At 37.2% G+C, this 21,629-nt stretch overlaps 2 protein-coding genes and 1 non-coding gene across 3 annotated transcripts; all 3 read right to left on the reverse strand.

The window, feature by feature from the left end:
• Positions 1-6,302: 6,302 nt before the first annotated feature.
• Positions 6,303-7,563, reverse strand: LOC130957212 (uncharacterized). The gene is made up of 4 exons (XM_057884085.1): positions 7,431-7,563; positions 6,932-7,095; positions 6,666-6,835; positions 6,303-6,525 (listed from the first exon to the last, which is right to left on the reverse strand). Exons 1-4 carry the CDS (start codon positions 7,561-7,563, stop codon positions 6,303-6,305), a joined length of 690 nt encoding a protein of 229 aa, XP_057740068.1.
• Positions 7,564-7,602: 39 nt separating this feature from the next.
• On the reverse strand, positions 7,603-8,166 carry LOC130957213 (uncharacterized). The gene has a single exon (XM_057884086.1). The coding sequence runs from the start codon at positions 8,164-8,166 to the stop codon at positions 7,603-7,605; it is 564 nt and encodes a 187-aa protein (XP_057740069.1).
• Positions 8,167-14,278: 6,112 nt separating this feature from the next.
• LOC130959416 (small nucleolar RNA R71) lies at positions 14,279-14,386 on the reverse strand. The gene has a single exon (XR_009078496.1). It is a non-coding gene; the product is annotated as a small nucleolar RNA R71 (small nucleolar RNA).
• Positions 14,387-21,629: the final 7,243 nt, after the last annotated feature.

Raw genomic sequence — 21,629 nt, forward strand, 5'->3', positions numbered from 1 at the left:
TAGTTCTAGATGCCCGATGAAGAAATAAGCTCAAAACAGATTTTCAAAAGTGCAAGACGTTCACATGAAGCTAAAAGCATAAAGGTACAAGGTATAGATACAAGATAATAATGCATATGTATATACAGAGTATAATAATCATAGGATACTAGCCTCAACTCGCGGAGTTTAGGCCGACTAGTTATATACAAACATACAGAGTTTTAAAAGTTAAAATAGAATACATCATATCTCTCTCAAAGTTGGCCTCTAAGGCAAATATAAATACAAAAGTGAGAGTAGTAAACAAAATATCCAAAAGACTCCAAAATATGATAAAGATCCTTCGCTCTGTCACCATCACGTAACCCACCGAGGTGGGTTACGACCTGCATCTAAAAAACAACAACAGAATATGGTATGAGAACCGGAGGTTCTCAGTATGGTAACAGTGCCCAGTAATGTAAGATATAAGATTTTGGGATGCCAGAGGCAATCCTAGAACTTCATATCAACCATAAATATTTAATCTTATAAAACATATACACAAACCCTTAAACATGTCAACTAACTTAGGGATTTCTAAACTATCAATTCACTGTTGTCCCATAGCCTTTACCAGCCTAACCTCCTTTCGATCCCATTGCCACCGCCTTTCGAACCTCTTCAATCCCAGTAGAAAACACAATTAATTCATACAAGTAAAGCATAACTACAATCATGTATCGCAAGTAAAGCAGGAAGCAATTAGATATGTTATACAATTAGGCAAAAAATGAAAGTCGGCAAAGCAAACAAACATATAGAATATGCACATGATGAATGCCTGTCCTATTTGGCTGTGATATCACATTGTCGGTTCAACTGCCAACCCGACACATTCCCATGAAAATGTCACCTTTCGGTCACGAATATAAGTGGAAAGCCCCAGGGATATCGTGCCCGGCACACGGTCTAGGAATATGGTGCTCGACACACTCTTGTGATTCCGAAATGATGTGAACGGGATACTCAGTCACAGACCTTACATCTCAATGTAAGCGGGACTAACTACCACACTTAAGCCGCCGCCGCGACCTCGACAAGTGGGATTAACCAACTGTCCTTGCCAGGCGCATAGCATCTCAACAATACCAGTAATAACAGTATATCCATATTTCTCAGAGATCACTTTCAGTATTTATTAATTCATTATTTATCCTCGAGTCCCAGACTCATTACAACAATGATCAATTCTCAGTTTCACAGCTCATCATGCTCATCCTCAACATAAGTACTCTTCCAACCCACACAACTAATCCATCCACTGTTCTCCAGAAACCTAAGTCTCTATATTCTAGATTCATACAGAAATTCACTAAATAAAGTCACAAACTCATCCTTAGGAGTATTAGGACCTAAATACTAGATAGTATTCCTAAACAGTACTTAAAGAATGTTTGGAAAGCTAGAGAACCTTGAAAACGAGGAAAAACAATTTTTCAGCAAAATAGGGCATCCTCGTACGCATGCATAATGCCGCGTACGCGTGGTTGTTGAAATTCCCCATGTTGCGTACGCACGCGTGTGCCGCGTACGCGAGGAGGCAAGGCAGAAACGATCGCCCGCATACCAGGTCATGGGGTCACATACGCATTCATGCATTTTGGCCCATCTCGCGTACGCATGCATAGGCCGTGTACGCATGAGGGCTTGGCAGAATCACACGCTCACGTATGGGGTTATCCGCGTACGCATGCCCCTTTAGATTTTGAAAATTTTGTAAAGTTGCAAAATTCAGTTTTAAACACCAAACTTTAAACGTTCATAACTTCCTCTACAAAAATCCCTTTTCATCAAACTTTATATCAATTTAAAGCTCTTGAAATCATCTTTAATTTAAAATAAATTCCAACCAATTTCAAAAATAGAAACTCAAGTTATGATCTGCCAAAGTTCACCAAAAACTGATTTTTAACAAAAGTTAGTTAGGTTCTCAAATTTCCAAAATTCACAATCAAAACCAATTATCCTACAACCAAAATAGTCCAATGTACCTAAATCATGTTCATATATCTTTCAATTCATTCCATAACCTACCAATATGCATTTTCATCATTTTCATCTAAAGATTCCTACTTACACATCACTAGTATTCAATAATTAACAATTCAACATAAATTCAACAGTCCTCAACATTCATCAATATTAACAAGCATCATAATCCATTTATCACTCCTCAAAGTTATCATTATGCCACTTCAATATAAAAAATAAAAAACACCAAAATCCAACATCACAATTCACCAAAATCATCACAAGCATCAATAATCATAATCCACTATCAACAGTTAAAACCTATCCTATGGTCCACTAACCTAAGTTTCTAGAAATATTACATATTACATAGAGGAAACCAAACCATACCTTGGCTGATTCTCAATATGCACAATACTCAAATTTGAGTCCAAACCAAGCTTTCAACAAAAATCAAGCCACTAATTCCAATTCAAATGCTTCCAATTATCTAAGACAACTCCAACAAGCACCAATGCTGAAACTAACATCATATATTTCATAAAAATTAAAACCTAATATTCCCAATATACCAAACTACAAGAATTTTTGAGAAACCTTACCTTATCTACTAAAATTTGGGATAGAACCCAACAATCCCTCACTAATAGTTAGTACTTAAACAACCAAAACACAAAATTTCACTCAAAACCAAAACCGTAAATTTGAATTTCACAAGGGCAGAAAAATGGGAATGGATTTTTGAGATTCTTACCACTTTGGTTAGATGAAACGAACGGGCTCAGCAAGAACTTCGCGTAGCCACAAACAACACGCAAATCGGAGTACCGTAGCTCGAGTTATGACCACCAGAAGTGGAGGATGAATAGTAACTTTGCCCCTTTTCTTCTCTCAACTCATGCAGCTGTTATTTTTAGTTATGAAGGGTTATGAGGCTGAAATGACCTCACTTAAGGGAATCTATGTGTTGGGCTTGGGCCCAAATTGGGCTCGGTCCAACCCGTTAGCGTCTTTGGCCCGTTTGCACCAATTTCGGGCCGAACCTTTAGAATTAGCGCAAGGTTTTCAACTTTAACTAATTTTTGAGTTTTTCTACTGTTTTTACTGATCTCACACAGTACCGGATAGATTTAAGTCGGTACTGCCGGCTAATTTCAATCGATTTGGGCTCTAACACATGAGCCGCATCTGACGTGTACTTACGGAGTTGTGACACGTAGAATACGTCATGTAAGTTAGACAAACGTGGCAGCAAAGCTACTTGATATGCCACCGGCCCGACTTGTCTCAAACTCTCAAACAGACCTATATACCTCGGATTCAACTACTTCATCTTAATCACCATTCCAATCCTAGTTGTTGGAGTAACCCTCAGAAATACATGCTCGTCCACTTCAAATTTCAATGGTTTCCTTCTGCTATCTGCATAATTTTTCTGTGGCCTCTGTGCAGTCAAGATTCTAGCTCTAATCTGTTTAACCTTCTTAGTGGTTTTGGCTACTAGATCCGGCCCCAGCACACTTGATTCACTGGCTTCATACCAACACAAAGGAGACTGACACTTTCGTCCATACAAAGCCTCATACAGAGCCATTCCAATACCAGCACGAAAGCTGTTGTTATACACAAACTCCACCAATGGCATGTAACGGTCCCAACTTCCTGCTTGATCTAAGACACATGCCCTTAGCATATCCTCCAATGTTTGAATAGTCCTTTTTGACTGTCCATCTATCTGTGGATGATACGCAGTGCTAAGACATAGTCTCGTACCAAAAGCCCTTTTTTGGAAAGCTCCCCAAAACCTTAATGTGAATCGGGGATCGCGGTCCAATACTATGCTTGATGGTACCCCGTTCAACCTTACAATCTCCTTAATGTACAACCTCGCCAATTCCTCCAAAGAGTAATTCACTCAGATAGGCAGAAAGTGAGCGGACTTGGTTAAACAATCCATGATCACCCAAACCGCATCGAATCCCGACCTAGTTCTCGGTAAACCGATGACAAAATCCATTGCAATTTCTTCTTACTTCCACTGAGGAATCTCAAGTGGCTGTAACATTCTCGATGGCCTTTGGTATTTTATCTTCACCTTTTGACATGTTAGACATTTAGATACAAGTGTGGCTACATCACTCTTCATCCCAAGCCACCAGAACATCTTCTTTAAATTATGATACATCTTCGTACTACCTGGATGAATGGAGAATCCATTGCTATGAGCTTCTGACAACAACTCTTGTCTAAAACTTCCAACATCCGGCAAAATAAAAACAGGCACTAAAGTTAATTTCTCCTTTAAGGCTTGAAAGCTCTCCTCACACTTCGATGTCCATATGAATGGTACCTCCTTCCATAACTTAGTCATTGGTAGTGCAATTTGAGAAAATTCCTCGATGAATTTTTTATAATACCCTACCAATCCCAAGAAGCTTCTAACCTCTGTTACCATCGTCGACCTCTCCCATTCCATCACCGCTTGATAAACCACTATTTCATAGTTTATCTTGTACTCAATTGAGTGGTTTTTATCAACTCTTTACCCACTTATTCATACTATTTGCATGGTTTTACTTTTTCTTTCCGGATTTTGTGCTATGATTGAAAACATGCTTCTTTGGACTTTAATTTTGCTATGTTTAATCCTCTCTTATTACCATTCGATGCCGTGATATGTGTGTTAAGTGATTTTAGAGATTACAGGACAGGAATGGCTTAGAGGATGGAAAGGAAGCATGCAAATGTAGAAGGAATACAAGAACTTGAAGAAATTGCTAAGCTGTCCAGCCAGACCTCTTCGCATTCAAACGGTCATAACTTGAACCATAGAAGTCCAAATGACGCGGTTCTAGTTGTGTTGAAAAGCTAACGTCCGGGGCTTCGATTTGATATATAATTTGTCATAGTGGCCATACAGCTAGGTGATGCGAACGCATGCTCCACACGGATGCGTCGCAGTGACGAAAATCAGCGTGGCAGATTTCGCCCCCAGCGAAATCTGGGCTATTTCCGGCCCAGTTTCAAGCCCAGAAAACATAGATTAAAGACTACAAAGTGGAGGAATGAAGGGGGACGACTCATAATTCACTTTTCATAATTTAGATATAGTTTTTAGAGAGAGAGGTTCTCTCCTCTCTCTTAGGTTTTAGGAATTAGGATTTCTCTTAGTTTTAGGATTTAGGATTATTTCTTCTTCATCACAGGTTCAATGTTCCTTTTATTTATTTTTCCAATTTAATTTATGAACTCCCATGTTATATTTGATATCTTTATTAATTCAATTTGAAGTATTTCAGACTTATTACTTCTTCTATCATTTGTTATCCATTGATGTTTTAAGTTAGATTTTTCCCTTTTGGCTTTGGTTGAGTAATTGGTAACGCTTGAGTTGTCAAAATAAAGCAGTGATTGAAATTGGGAGTTGCTGATTAATTTGGATATCTCCAAGCTAGTCTTTCCATAGGAATTGACTAGGACTTGAGGATCAAATTGATTGGTCCATTTGACTTTCCTTTATTTAGTAAGGGTTAACTAAGTGGGAGCAATAAACAATTCTCATCACATCTGACAAGGATAACTAGGATAGGATTTCCAATTCTCATACCTTGCCAATAGATTTTATTATTATTATTTTATTTTTCTTGTCATTCAAACTACTTGCTCCTTATTTCAAAAACCCAAAAGTATTATTTTTCATAACCAATAATAAACACACATCCCTATAATTCCTTGAGAAGACGACCCAAGGTTTGAATACTTCAGTTTATAACTTTTATTGGGTTTGCTTAAGTGACAACCAAAAATTTTGCACGAAAGGATTTTCTGTTGGTTTAGAAACTATACATACAACGCAAACTTATTTTTATAAATTCTTCACCGATAGAAAATCCGATCGTCACCGCTTCCACTTTAGAAGGATCGACCACCATCCCTCTTTTACTCACCACGTGACTTAAGAACTTTACTTTCTCCTTCCAGAATTCGCATTTGGACAACTTAGCATACAATTTTCGCTCCTTCAAAACTTGCAGTACAATCCTCAGATGCTCTTTTTGCTCCTTCGCCGTTTTAGAGTAAACCAGAATGTCATCTATGAACACCACCACAAACTTATCCAAAAAGGGACAAAATACTCTGTTCATGTAATTCATGAACATAGCAGGTGCATTTGTCAACCCAAAGAACATCACCACAAACTCGTAGTGTCCACACCACGTTCTTAACGCGGTTTTTGGAATATCATCCTCCTTTACCCTTATCTAATGGTAACCGAATCTTACATCAATTTTTTAAAATACCCCAGCTCATTGCAGCTGATCCATTAAGTCATCTATCCTAGGCAACGTATACTTGTTCTTCACAGTCACTTTGTTTAATTGCCGATAATCCATGCAAAGTCGCATTCCCCCATCTTTCTTCTTTACCAATAAAATCGTCGCTCCCCCGTAAGCTCTTCCAACTGAGTCTTTAATTCCGCCAACTCTATCGGAGCCATTCAGTACAGCAAAATCGACACTGGTCTGGCTCCTGGGACCAAGTCAATTACAAATTCAATTTCTCTTTGAGGAAGAAATTCGAGAATATCTTCAGGAAATACTTTGGGAAAGTCTCTAACTACCGAAATTTGATCTAATCTCTGTTCATCACCTAATGCATTCGCAGCCTACAATATATAACCCTGACACTCTTCTCCACCACAGTTCACCAACACAGAGTTCAGGTAATAACCCTCAGCTACCACTGCTCCACCTTTCCATTCCGGCAAAAACCGAATTGATCCCTCAAAGCAATCCAACAAAACCTGATTCTTTGATAACCAATCAAATCCCAAAATTATCTTCAACCCAACCATTGGCAAACAAATCAAATCATGAACAAACTCTCTATCCTCAAGGTTAAAAAATACTTGCCTACAACCTAAGTTTGTCACAACCTTCTGATATGGGGTATGCACATACAAGTTAAAAGCTAATTCTGACATTTTCAATCCTAGTTCTTCAACCTTATCAAATGAAATGAAAGAATGCGAAGCCCCAGTATCATACAATACAACCAATATTTTATCACCAAATAAACAGTTACATCTCATCAAAGGATCTGCCTTAGCAATATCATTGGTGTTCACAGCAAATTAAACACTCTTCCTTGATGTTGATTTCAACCCGCATTCGAGTTCCTCCGATGAGTACAATCCCTTGCCATCTGACCAGGCAATCCGCAATTGAAGCAACCTCCAATACCCAACTTGCATGAGTCATTCGGATAAAAATATCCACAATGATCACAAGTTAAATTCAGAGATGTCTTACTCTGATTATCTCTTCCTCTCGCCTAGTGATACTGATCAAAAGTGGGTCTCCTAATGTTTCCTTGACCTTAAAGGACATATCCTCCCCTCTTGAAGTTCGGACCTCTCGGCTGAAAGTACTTGCCTCGGCCTCTAGCATTGTTTCCTCTTCGGTTATCTCTAGCCAATGTCACCTTCTTAGCACAATCCTCCACCACCTTTGCTTTGTTCACAAGCTCAGAAAATACCCGAATCTCCAAAGGTGCCATAGCAGTCATAATGGTATCCCTCAAACCTCCTTGATATTTTCAACATTTTTAACTCTCATAGGAATCTGGGGCACCTTGACATACCCTAGAGAGCCTACAGAGTTCCTCGAACCGACTAGTGTAATCGGCCACAGACAACAAGCCTTGCTTTAGATGCATAAGCTTTAACTCCTTAGCTTCTCTCACTGATTCCGGAAAATACTTCCTATAGAATGCCGTTTGAAACATGTCCCAAGGAATCTCTATATTCGGAAGTCGCAGTAATTGGCACTCTCCTTGCAACCAATGTTGTACCTCTCTTAACAGTTGATAGGCCACAAACTCTACATATTGGTTAGCTGAGACATGCTGAGCCTGTAGTGCACGCTCCATAGCTCGAAACCAATTGTCCGCTTCAGTGGAGTTGGTTGAACCCCTAAAAGTTAGTGGATGAACCTTGAGAAATGAAGCCAAAGTCATCGGAGCACCTCCCAAGTCATTACCGTCTCCTTCCCCATTTTTGTTCTCGTTTCCATTACCGTTCCCAGCCAGTTGGCCCATCCTTTCCATGGTTTGCATGGTCGCAACAGCGTTAGCTTGCATAGTATTTGCCAAATTAGTCATAGCCGCCATGAACTCGGCATGGTTGTCGGCCGGTTGGTCATTCTTAGTTCCTCCCCGTGTACAAGTACGACATCATCCGTGAGTAGCCATTAGGGTTCCTATCTACACCAAACATTCGATATCAAGGTGATCAGTCTCAATATCAAAAGCCCAGTGCTTCAATTATCTGAAAAAGGCACTCACAAACAAGCATGCTATGCATATATCAAACAGATAACCTAAATAGCATGAAAGAAAAAGACACAGAGTATGCAATGAAGCACAATTAGTCCATCCCTCGGGCTCAAGAGGATGAACCGCTCTGATACCACTAAATGTAACACCCTAATTACCCTAACCCTTACCTCATGCCGTAAAGCAAATGTTAATTAAAGGTCACGACAATTCTAAAGCTTATATGAGAATATATATATATATATATATATATATATATATATATATATATATATATATATATAATAGTTCTAGAAGCCTCATGAAGAAATATTTAACTTCACCGCCAAAATTGACACCAGTCAAATAAGGTCGACCACTAAAATTATATATTGCTGTATTAGATTCAACTTTAGAGAGTATGTTGACCCAAGAAGATAAGGATGGAAACAAAAAACTAGTTTTCTATTTGTGTCGAATGTTGTTTGACATAGAAACTAGATATAGGGTAGTCGAAAAACTTTGTTTAGCTCTTTATTTCTCTTGTACTAAACTTAAAAGTTATTTAATTGGAAAGAATGTCTATGTTGTGTCAAAATTTGATGTTATTAAATATATGATTTCTTATCCAATATTGAGAGGAAGAATTGGCAAGTGGATGTTAGAGTTAATCAAATATTTCCTATTTTACATCCCAGCTAAAGCTGTCAAAGGGCAAGTGATTGATAATTTCTTAGCAGATCATCCCTGTGTTGAGATTCGTGAGCCACTCGAAATTGGATATCTTGAGTTCAAACCTTAGAAATTGGATATCTTGAGATTCGTGAGCCACTCGAAATTGGATATCTTGAGGTCAAAGCATCAAAATGGGTAGGAGTAAAAAAATTTTGATCACCCCTGACGATATTCTGACTAGATTCATGTTTCAACTAGAGTCAGGGCTATCAAATAATGAAGCGGAATATAAGGCTTTAACCATTGGTTTAGAACTCTTAAATGAGAAAAGAGCCAGAACAGTTGAAAAACTAAGGGATTCACAATTAGTGATTCAACAATTGGCTAGAAACTACCGAATAATTAGCCAGAATTTGGTTAAATATTTTATGGTAGCCGTTCGACTCTTGGCTGAGTTCGATACAATTTGGGTTAAACAAATATTTAGAGAGTCGAATTATAATGCTAATGAGTTAGGTCAAATGGCTTCTAGTTATAGAATATCTCCTAAGTTGGTTAGAGAGTTTAATGAAATCAAAACTAACTTAGCTCCTTTAGAAATAAGAGGGGTTTGTTGTGCAAACACTTTAGATCCTAATATTTATAGATATAAGACCATTGACTTCCTCCAAAATCCTAGCCAAAGAGTAGATCAAAAAATCAAATATTTGGCGTTGAGCTTTGTACTGGTAGGAGGTGATCTTTTTAAGAAAAATGTCAATGGTTCTTTACTTAAATGTTTGAGTATGCAAGATGCGTATCTAGCTATGGCTAAGGTGAATGAAGGAATTTGTGGCTCTCATCAAGTAGGTAAAATATTACATTGGACCTTGCATCGACAAGAACTGTATTAGCCTTCAATAATGAAGAATTGTATTAACTTTGTTCAAAATTGTGATCACTGTCAAAGAAATGCACCAATTCAAAGAGTCCCTACGACAGATTTGCATACTATAATTAAACTTTGGCCATTTTGAGGATGGGCCTTAGATTTAATAGGAATGATTCATCCCTCTTCGATTAAGGGACATACATTCATTCTGGTCGCGGTTGATTACTTCACCAAGTTGGTGGAAGTTGTACCCATAATAGAAGTTACACAAGCCAAAATAATCGATTTTGTTGAAGAATCGATTATTTATAGGTTTGGTATACCTCAAACTATAACTACAGACCATGAATTTATGTTCACAGGACGATAAGTTAAGGGATATATAGAGTCAAGAGGGATTAAATTGATGCATTCGACCCTATATTATACACAAGCAAATGGTCAAGTTAAGGCTATTAATAAAACTTTAATTAGTTTGATTAAGAAGCATATAGGGAGGCAATCTCAAAATTGGCATAATACGTTGAGTCAGGTATTAAGGGCCTATAGGTGTTCCCCTAGAGAAGTCACAGGGTCGACACCCTATGAGTTAGTATATGGGCATAAAGCAGTTTTACCACTTGAAATAAATTTGCAAATAGTTAGAGTGGCGAGACAAAATGATTTGCCTGTCGAACAATATTGGTCGAGCATGATTAATAAGTTATATCAATTAGATCAATCTCGACTAATGGCTTTTGACCAAATGATGAGGCAAAAAGATAATATTACAGATGAGCGGATAATTTATACGCTTTTTGGCATTGTTTTTAGTATGTTTTTAGTATGATCTAGTTAGTTTTTAGTATATTTTTATTAGTTTTTAGTTAAAATTCACTTTTCTGGACTTTACTATGAGTTTGTGTGTTTTTCTGTGATTTCAGGTATTTTCTGGCTGAAATTGAGGGACCTGAGCAAAAATCTGATTCAGAGACTGAAAAGGACTGCAGATGCTGTTGGATTCTGACCTCCCTGCACTCGAAGTGGATTTTCTGGAGCTACAGAAGCCCAATTGGCGCGCTCTCAACGGCGTTGGAAAGTAGACATCCTGGACTTTTCAGCAATATATGATAGTCCATACTTTGCTCAAGATTTGATGGCCCAAACCGGCGTTCAAAGTCACCTTCAGAATTCCCAGCGTTAAACGCCGGAACTGGCACCAAAATGGGAGTTAAACGCCCAAACTGGCATAAAAGCTGGCGTTAACTCCAAGAAGAGTCTCTACACGAAAATGCTTCAATGCTCAGCCCAAGCACACACCAAGTGGGCCCGGAAGTGGATTTTTATGTCATTTACTCACCTTTGTAATTCTTAGGCTACTAGTTCCCTATAAGTAGGACCTTTTACTATTGTATTTTATCTTGGGACATCGAGTTCTTAGATCATTTGGGGGCTGGCCTCACGGCCATGCCTAGACCTTATTCTTATGTATTTTCAACGGTGGAGTTTCTACACACCATAGATTAAGGTGTGGAGCTCTGCTGTACCTCGAGTATTAATGCAATTACTATTGTTCTTCTATTCAATTCCGCTTGTTCTTGTTCCAAGATATCACTTGTTCTTCAACTTGATGAATGTGATGATCCGTGACACTCATCATCATTCTCACCTATGAACGTGTGACTGACAACCACCTCAGTTCTACCTTAGATTGGGTGAATATCTCTTGGATTCCTGATACACGATGCATGGTTGATCGCCTGACAACCGAGTGCTCGCCTGACAAACGAGCCAGCCATTCCGTGAGATCAGAGTCTTCGTGGTATAGGCAAGAACTGATGGCGGCATTCAAGAGAATTCGGAAGGTCTAACCTTGTCTGTGGTATTCTGAGTAGGATTCAATGATTGAATGACTGTGACGTGCTTCAAACTCCTGAGGGCGGGGCGTTAGTGACAGACGCAAAAGAATCACTGGATTTTATTCCGGCCTGATCGAGAACCGACAGATGGATAGCCGTGCCGTGACAGGGTGCGTTGAATATTTCCACTGAGAGGATGGGAGGTAGCCACTGACAACGGTGAAACCCTTGCATAAGCTTGCCATGGAAAGGAGTAAGAAGGATTGGATGAAGACAATAGGAAAGCAGAGAGACGGAAGGGACAAGCATCTTCATACGCTTATCTGAAGCTCTCACCAATGATATACATAAGTATCTCTATCTTTATTTTTATGTTTTATTCATATATCATCTATACCCAATTGAGTCTGCCTGACTAAGATTTACAAGGTGACCATAGCTTGCTTCATACCAACAATCTCCGTGGGATCGACCCTTACTCGCGTAAGGTTTATTACTTGGACGACCCAGTGCACTTGCTGGTTAGTTGTGCAAAGTTGTGTTTATGCCATGGTATTGAGCACCAAGTCTTTGGGGCCATTACTAGGGATTATTTGAGTTGTGAAAAGCAGTGATCACAATTTCGTGCACCAAGTTTTTGGCGCCGTTGCCGGGGATTGTTTAGTGTATGGACAACTGACGGTTCATCTTGTTGCTTAGATTAGGTATTTTTCTTCAGAGTTCTTAAGAATGAATTCTAGAGTTTCATGATGATCTGTTGAAGTCTGGCTGGCTGTGAAGCCATGTCTAATCTTATTGGACCGAGGTTTCAACTGATCATCACAAGAGCTAGTTGATTTCTATCAATCTTGCTATTAGAGCAATGATCTGCTAAGGCTTGGCTGGCCATTGGTCATGTCTAGTGTTTTGGACCGGAGCTTTCTTTGAAAGCTTGGCTGGCTGTGAAGCCATGTCTAATTCCTGGACCGAAGTCTTAGACTAGCATTGCAATGATTCCTGGAATCCAAATTGAGAATTCTGAAACCTTCATTTTCTATTTCCATATAATTTTCGAAAAATCCAAAAAAAATTACAAAATCATAAAAACCAAAAATATTTTATGTTTCTTGTTTGAGTCTAGTGTCTAATTTTAAGTTTGGTGTCTTGCATGCATTGTTTATTTGATCATTGGTTCTATTTTCAAGTCAATAGTACAGGGAACTGAAGATTCAGAACATGCAGCAGAGGAATTACACAGAAAAAGCTGGGCGTTCAAAACGCCCAGTGAAGAAGGACAGACTGGCGTTTAAACGCCAGCCAGGGTGCCTGGTTGGGCATTTAACGCCCAAAAAGGTAGTGCATTGGGCGTTAAACGCCAGAATGTGCACCATTCTGGGCGTTTAACGCCAGGATGGCACAAGAGGGAAGATTCTGTTTTTAATTCAGATTTTTTTCAAGTTTTCAAAGTTTTTCAAAATCAAATCTTTTCCAAATCATATCTTTTCAATCAAATCTTTTTCAAAATCAATTTCTTTCTTTTTCAAAGATACTTGCTAACAATTAATGATTTGATTGAACATTTCAAGTATGTTGCTTTTTCTGTTGAGAGAGGTTTAATGTTTGAATCATATCTTTTCTTGTTAGGCAAGTCATTAATTTTTTAAAAAAAAAATCAAATCTTTTTAAAATTATTTTCAAATCATAATTTATCAATCATATCTTTTTCAAACTAATTTTCAATCATATCTTTTTGGTTTCTTTTTTTCAAAATCTTTTTCAAAAATTACTTGGTTTCTTTCCCACTCTTAGTTTTCGAAAATCAATTAAAGTTTTTCAAAATGTTTTTAAAATCTTTTTAATCTAATTTTCGAAAATTTCTTCCTCTCTTCTCACATCCTTCTATTTATGGAGTACCACTCCTTCTCAATGCACAATTCGAACTCTATCTGATTAAGTTCGAATTCTTCTACCTCTTCCTTCTAATTTTCTTCTTCTCTGACACCTCAAGGAATCTCTATACTGTGACATAGAGGATTCTACATTTTCTTGTTCTCTTCTCTCTCATATGTGCAGGAACAAGGACAAGAGCATTCTTGTTGAAGCTGACCCTGAACCTGAAAGGACCTTGAAGCGAAAGCTAAGAGAAGCTAAGGCACAACTCTCTGTAGAGGACCTAACAGAAATCTTCAAAGAAGAAGACATGGCAGCCGAAAACAACAACAATGCAAACAATGCAAGGAAGGTGCTGGGTGACTTTACTGCACCTACTCCCGACTTCTATGGGAGAAGCATCTCTATCCCTGCCATTGGAGCAAACAACTTTGAGCTTAAGCCTCAATTAGTTTCTCTAATGCAACAGAATTGCAAGTTCCATGGACTTCCATTGGAAGATCCTCATCAGTTTTTAGCTGAATTCTTGCAAATCTGTGACACTGTCAAGACTAATGGGGTTGACCCTGAGGTCTACAGACTTATGCTATTCCCTTTTGCTGTAAGAGACAAAGCTAGGACATGGTTGGACTCACAACCTAAAGAAAGCCTGGACTCATGGGAAAAGCTAGTCAATGCCTTTTTGGCAAAGTTCTTTCCGCCTCAAAAATTGAGTAAGCTTAGAGTGGAAGTCCAAACCTTCAGACAGAAGGATGGAGAATCCCTCTATGAAGCTTGGGAAAGATACAAACAATTGATCAGAAAATGTCCTTTTGACATGCTTTCTGAATGGAGCATCATAGGTATTTTCTATGATGGTCTCTCTGAACTATCCAAGATGTCTTTGGATAGCTCTGCTGGAGGATCTCTTCATCTGAAGAAGACGCCTACAGAAGCTCAAGAACTAATTGAAATGGTTGCAAATAACCAATTCATGTACACTTCTGAAAGGAATCCTGTGAACAATGGGACTAATCAGAAGAAAGGAGTTCTTGAGATTGATACTCTGAATGCCATATTGGCTCAGAACAAGATATTGACTCAACAAGTCAATTTGATTTCTCAAAGTCTGTCTGGAATGCAAAATGCACCAAGCAGTACTAAGGATGCTTCATCTGAAGAAGAAGCTTATGACACTGACAACGGTGAAACCCTTGCATAAGCTTGCCATGGAAAGGAGTAAGAAGGATTGGATGAAGACAGTAGGAAAGCAGAGAGACGAAAGGGACAAGCATCTTCATACGCTTATCTGAAGCTCTCACCAATGATATACATAAGTATCTCTATCTTTATCTTTATGTTTTATTCATATATCATCTATACCCAATTGAGTCTGCCTGACTAAGATTTACAAGGTGACCATAGCTTGCTTCATACCAACAATCTCCGTGGGATCGACCCTTACTCGCGTAAGGTTTATTACTTGGACGACCCAGTGCACTTGCTGGTTAGTTGTGCAAAGTTGTGTTTATGCCATGGTATTGAGCACCAAGTCTTTGGGGCCATTACTAGGGATTATTTGAGTTGTGAAAAGTAGTGATCACAATTTCGCACACCAATTACTAAGTCATACAATAAGAAAGTAAAAAAAAAAAACATTTATGGTTAGTGACTTGGTGTTAAAATTAGTCCTACCGACTGAGCAAGTTAAAGGAAGGTAGTCTCCCTTATGGGAATGACCTTTTAGAGTCAAAAAGGTATTTGATGGCAATGCTTATGAGCTAAAAGATATAACAACTACTCGACAAATAGGGTATATAAATGGTAAATAATTAAAGTTATATCATTAAATAGTATCATGAAAGGAACGTCAAAAAGAAAAGTTCATATTCAATGTTCTAGCAAATAAAAAAATTTAGAACAAATTTCTAAACGTGGGCTTAAGATCTTCCTATTTTTTACTTAAGGCAGCAGCTTCTTCGATAGGGTCTTTTTGGCCTTGATTGTTTGATTCACATCTTCGATTAGAGAAGCACGACTTAAAGTTTTGGAGGTATGAACTTGATTTATTTTCTGAAGTCGTTGATTTAGATCTGCATTGGTAGTCTCGACCTTTGCTTTGCTTGTCTTCAACTCATCCAATTCTTTTTCGAGAATTTTGACTTTAGTGACTGATAAGTGAATATCTTATACCTTTTTACACCACATTTTCTAGTTGTTTTTAGTTAAATTTCATTAAGTTTTATTATGTTTTAGTGCAAAATTCATCTTTTGGATGCTACTTTGAGTTTTTGTGTTATTTCTATGATTCTAGGTGAATTTTGGACGAATTTGGCAGAATCTTGTTCAGAGACGAAGAAAGGATAGCAGATGCTGTCAATCCTGACCTCCTTGAATTCCAACGAGCATATCTAAAACTACTGAGGTCCAATTGACACGGTCTTAATGGCATTAGAAAGCTAACTTTCAGAGATTTCCAACAATATATAATAGTTTATACTTTTCTTCCAGAATGACTGCCAAAACTGGCGTTAAACGCCAAGCCTGGGTGTTTAACGCCCAAGAGGATTGACCTCCCAAGTTAAATGCCCAAAACTGGCGTTCAACGCCAGCCAGGGAGCAGGACTAGCGAAGTTCAACAACCAGAACCCAAGTTGAACTCTAGTTTTTGTGTTATTTTATCTTATCCTTGTAACTTTTAAATTTAATTAACATCTTTTAGGTCTAGTATTTACTATAAATAAGTGACACCTTTCCTCCTGAGGAACACGCCTCCCAGGAGGGGAGGATCAGACACATTACTTTACATATTCTTTTCTATTTTTCTGTAAATTATGAGTAACTAAACCTCCTTGTTAAAGTTAGGAGCTCTGCTTATCTCTATGGATTAATATCATTACTATTCTATTTTAATATATGTTTGATTCAGTTCTAATGTATGTTTTCGTTCTTCATCCTAATGGGACTAGGTATGTCCCTTTTTCTATAGGAGTTATTGTGATAATGAAAAAAGGTCACTTGAGCTACAACTTGAAAACATTCCTCCTAAATCGAGATTATCTGGGCTAATTGGGATACGCTACATATAATCTAATTAGTTATGGGTAATCGAGGTTTCTGTGGCGCTAAACTAGTTTTCTAAACTTCACCCTCTAATCCGAAAGATCTGACCTTGTATGTGGCGTTTTGAGTAGGATTGGGGGAGATTAATTCACTAAACGGACAGGTTTTAATAACTTACAGTTTGCTATAGAATGAATCATTCATTGATAAAATAGTTGGAAAGAAATACTAATCCGCAAGGGTGAGTATCTCCGAGACCTTAACTGTTCTCTCATTACTGTTTCTACACTAATTCTTTATTGCTTTATTTATTATTGTGCTTTATGCGAATTCAACAAATAACCACTCTTTTTTCTATTTGCCTGACTAAGTCCAGCAAGATAGCTATTGCTTGCTCAATCCAACAATCCTCGTGGGATCGACTCTCACTCACCTGCACTTGCCGGTGGAGTTGTGCGAGTTCAATTTTGCGCACCAAGTTTTTGGCTCGTTGCCGGGGATTCTTCGTGATTGACAACTACCGGTTCTCTTGTTACTTAGATCAGGTACTTTTATCAGTTTTTGACCATTTATTTCCTTTTGATTTTCTAATTTTAAGTTGTACCTATTTCTATACCTTTTCAAAAATTTTTCTCATTAATTTTCTCTTGTTTTGAAATTTTTAAGTTTGGTGTCTTTTTAGTGTTTTTCTTCCTTTTTAAATTTCGAAAAACTTTTAAAATTTTTCTCTTGAATTTTCGAAAATTCTTGCAATTTTTTTTCTTGATTCAAAAATTTTTAAGTTTGGTGTTGTTTTAGTGTTTTTCCCTTAAAATTTTTAAAATTAATATTTTTAATCTTTTCCTTTTTAATTTTCGAATATTTCTTGTTATCTTATTTTGATTTAATTTCAAATTTTAAGTTTGATGTCCATTAGTAATCTTTTTATTTGAATTCTCTTTAATCATATCTTATTTATCTTTCTTGATCTTTAATCTTTATCTTTTCCTTAAGTTTAAAATTTTGTTATCTTATCTTATCTTATCTATATTTTAAATTCAAATTTTAAAGTTTAGAGTTTCTTTAGTTTTTCTTTCTTTAATTTTGATATTCAAAATCTTTGTTTGATCTTTTCCTTTTAATTTTCGAAAAAAAAAAATTTAAACCAAATCTTCTATCTTTATTTTCAAATCTTTTTAATTAATTATTTGCTTTATCCTATTTTAATTTTAAATTTGATGTTCCTTTAGTCTTTCTTTCTTTCAAATTTGAATTTCAAAATCTTCAAATTTTCAAATCTTATCTTATCTTGTTTTTTCTCATGACTTTTTCTTTCTAATTTTTGAATTTCAAAATCTTTAATTGACTTTTTCAATTTTCGAGAATTGCATCTTAAATTTAAAATCTTGCTTTATCTTCTTTTAATTTTAAAAGGAAAGCGTCTTTTAATATTTCTTTTTTTCTTTTTTAAATTTTGAAAATTTCAAATCTTTTCTTTTCTTTTTAAATTTTCAAATCATATCTTATTTATCTTTCTTGATTCTTGATCTTTATCTTATTTATCTTTTCCTTAATTCTAGTTATTTGATTTTTTTCATTTAAATTCAAATTTTAAAATTCAAAATCTAAGTTTAGTGTTTTTTTAGTTTATCTTTTTTTTTCTCTTTTTGAAATTTGAAAACTTTTTTTTTTATTTTTGAAAATCTTTAATTAAATTTTACACTTTTATCTTATCTTTATTTAATTTCAAATTCTAAGTTTGGTGTCTTCTTTTACATTTTTTTTGGATTTAAAAATTTTTTCTAATCTTCAAAATTTTAGATTAATTCTTGCATCTTTATCTTATTTGATTTAATTTAAAATTTTGAGTTTGGTGTCCCTTCAGTAATTTTCTTAGTTAATTAGTTTTCATTTTAATTTTCGAACCCTATCTTATTTAATTTTCTTGATTTTTGATTTTCCTCTTATGTATCTTTTCCTTGATTTTCAAAATTTTGTTATCTTATCTTATTTATTTAAAATTCAAATTTTAAAAGTTTGGTGTTTCTTTAGTTTTTCTTTCTCTTCCTTTTTGAATTTCAAATATTTTAAAACCTTTCTTTCTAATTTTCAAAAATTTTAAATTAAATCTTCCATCTCTATTTCCAAATCTTTCCTAGCTAATCGTTTACTTTCTCTTGTTTTATTCAAATATTTTTAGTTCAGTGTTTCTTTAACTTTTTTTTCTTTTTTTTTTGGATTTTAAAAATTTTTAAACCCCTTTCTTTCTAATTTTTTTTATTTTTTGAAATTTCTAGTTAATTTTTTGAATTATTATTCTAATTTCTTATTTATTTTTGAATTTAAAAAAATAATTCTTATTTCTTTTTTGATATCTCACTGGGAGTTCTCTATACTCTGACATAGAGATTTCCATTTTTCTTTGTCTCTTGTTTGTCCAGGAACACCAAAATCACTATGGATCCTAAGGGGAATGCTGAACCGAGAAGAACCCTAGGATTTCAGTCAGCTCTCACTCCTGATTTCTATGGAAGCAGCATTAGTATACCTTCTATTGGAGTAGATCATTTTGAGCTCGACCCAGAGTTGATCTTTCTAGTGCAACAAAATTGCCAATTTCATGGACTCCCACAAGAAGATCCTAATAAATTCATCTCTGACTTCCTGCAGATCTGTGATACTGTAAAGACCAATGGAGTATATCCTGAAGTCTACAGGTGGATGCTTTTCCCATTTACTGTGAGGGATCAAGCAAAGGATTGACTAAGCAAATGGAGTTTAAACACTTGGGATAAGGTTGTTGACAAGTTCCTGAACAGGTTCTTTCCTTCGCGGAGATTGACTAAGCTAAGGATAGACATTCAGACCTTCAGGCAAGAAGAGAGCGAGTCCCTCTATGATGCTTGGGAGAGGTACAAGCTGATGCTCAGGAGATGTCCCCCCTTCCCTTGATATGTTCTCAGATTGGGTCAAGATAGACATCTTCTATAACGGTGTCTCTTAGATGGCCAAGAGGTCATTGGATCACTCTGCAGGTGGTTCTCTGCACATGAAAAAGACACCCAAAGAGGCAGAGGAGCTCATTGAGATAGTTGCCAATAACCAGTACTCATATTCATCTAAGAGGACTCCAGTTAGGAAGGAAGCTCAAGAAGTGGAGACTGTAGATACGATCCTTGCTCAAAACACACTTATGTTGCAACAAGTAACTCTTCTCACTCAATAATTGAGTAGCATGCAGAGTCAAGTTGCTGAGGTTCATAGTGCTCCTCCAAATACTCCTTGTGATATGAGTGGTAACTTTTCTCAAGGTGAAACTCACGACTATGGCAAGTGGACACGTGAGCAAGTTAATTACATGGAAAATTTCTCTATAAACCTCTACAATTCCCCTTAGTCTCAAACTTTTAACCAATGGTGGAGGAATCATTCAAGCAGAGAGGAAGTTGAACACCCAAGAGGGGGCAGAGCTGAAGTTGAACGCCCAAAGGGGGGTAGAATGGAAGTAGAATGCCCAAGAGGGAGTAGGGTGGACGTTGAATGCCCAAAGAATGGGGAAATGGACATTAATTCAGAAGACATTTCCCCCAAGCACCCTGACAACCCTTTTTCAGTCACTTTGGACACTCATCCTACATTACCCAAGGCACCAGAGTACGAAGCCAAATTGTCATACCCTCAGCGACTTCAGAGACACATCACCCTTCCAAGTGACACAGTGCCTCCCCCAAGAAAAGAGTGTAAGGCCATAGTTGCTGAAGAATCAGGGAAGACAGAAACACCAGCAGAGGCTGAGAGCATTAAAGTACACCCTAAGAAGTCACAAGAGAAGATCGAGGGTGAGTAATTCATTCAGTTCTAGTATAATATCCCTTTTCCTGAGTTGATGGAGGAGGTGCCTCCCTACAAGGCCTTCATAAAAAGCATGCTGCTCTCTGGAAAGAAGACCTTGAAAAAAGATGGAACTGTGGTCTTTACCAAGGAGGCCGAGTCTAAGGAGATATATGTTGCTGAGGAATTGAAGGCTCAAGAAAAGATTGAAAGGACATTGCTACACGTCCCATTGGTGGCACAGGAGCCTGAAGTACCACACCCTCAGAAGCCTCAAAAGGAGACCAAGGATGAGTATCACTCACAATCCTTAGAAGGCTCTAAGAAGTTGCAAATTAATATTCTTTTTGCTGAGATTTTGGAGCAAAAACCTCTCTCTGATGCACTCATGAAGAGCCTACCCGCAGAAAAAAAGCAGAGAATGGCATAGAGGGTGAGTTCTTTGAACCACCAATTCAAGAAGTTCTTGATGACAGGTACACTACACCCATCACACAACAACCAAGTCCTGATTCATGGTGGTAAAGATAATCAAGGAAAGCACTGAAAAGGGAATTGTGACCAAGGAATAAAAGATGATATCCATGAAAAAGAGGAGGTCAACCAGAAGCAATCCAACCCCTAGTGGTACACGAATCCCCACACTTTCATACAGTTGTACCAACAAGTCCAGTAGGTCATCCAAGTAATACCTGAGCAAGTCAGGGTCGATTCCATAAGGATTGTAGTTTGAAGCAAGCTATGGTTATCTTGCAGGCCTTAGTCAGGCAAATCATAATTCAGTTGGATTGATGCAAGGGCAATATTGTATAAATTAAAATCAGGAATAGGAATATAGTTGAGTGATCTCTTCAATGGCAGGTTGTATGTGATCAACGCCTTTATTGAGAGGTCGTCAATGCTCCTCTAGATCTGAACCCCAGGGTTAGTGTGGATCTAGTCTGATTGATGGTGAAGCTCGTACAATCCATTCTCCTTAATGATCCTACTCAAAGTGCCACAGACAAGGTCAGATCTCCGGATCAGAGAACGCTGTATCTTTGGGTTCTAGCCTCTACCACAGAGACCCTAATCTCCCCGAAAATTAGTTGAATTAGTGTCTCGAGAAGTCCCCAACGAAGTCATGGATTAGCCGTCTGAGAGATGTATAATCAATCTGGCGGTTCAATGCTTTCCACTGAAGTATTCCCACGAACCCAAGTAGACACGGGTGT

The sequence above is a fragment of the Arachis stenosperma genome, chromosome 10 (assembly GCF_014773155.1).
Source record: "Arachis stenosperma cultivar V10309 chromosome 10, arast.V10309.gnm1.PFL2, whole genome shotgun sequence".
In the NCBI taxonomy this organism is placed as follows: domain Eukaryota; kingdom Viridiplantae; phylum Streptophyta; class Magnoliopsida; order Fabales; family Fabaceae; genus Arachis; species Arachis stenosperma.

Bases quoted from the DNA above. Each gene is read 5' to 3' on its own strand.
- LOC130957212 (XM_057884085.1), bottom strand. From the start codon at position 7,563: ATGACTGCTATGGCACCTTTGGAGATTCGGGTATTTTCTGAGCTTGTG. The intron at 6,836-6,931 runs GTTGTGACAAAC...GTTGGGTTGAAG, and splicing joins TGCATACCCCATATCAGAAG to ATAATTTTGGGATTTGATTG. The intron at 6,526-6,665 runs GTAGGCTGCGAA...ACTTGGTCCCAG, and splicing joins GAGTGTCAGGGTTATATATT to GAGCCAGACCAGTGTCGATT.
- LOC130957213 (XM_057884086.1), bottom strand. From the start codon at position 8,166: ATGGCGGCTATGACTAATTTGGCAAATACTATGCAAGCTAACGCTGTT.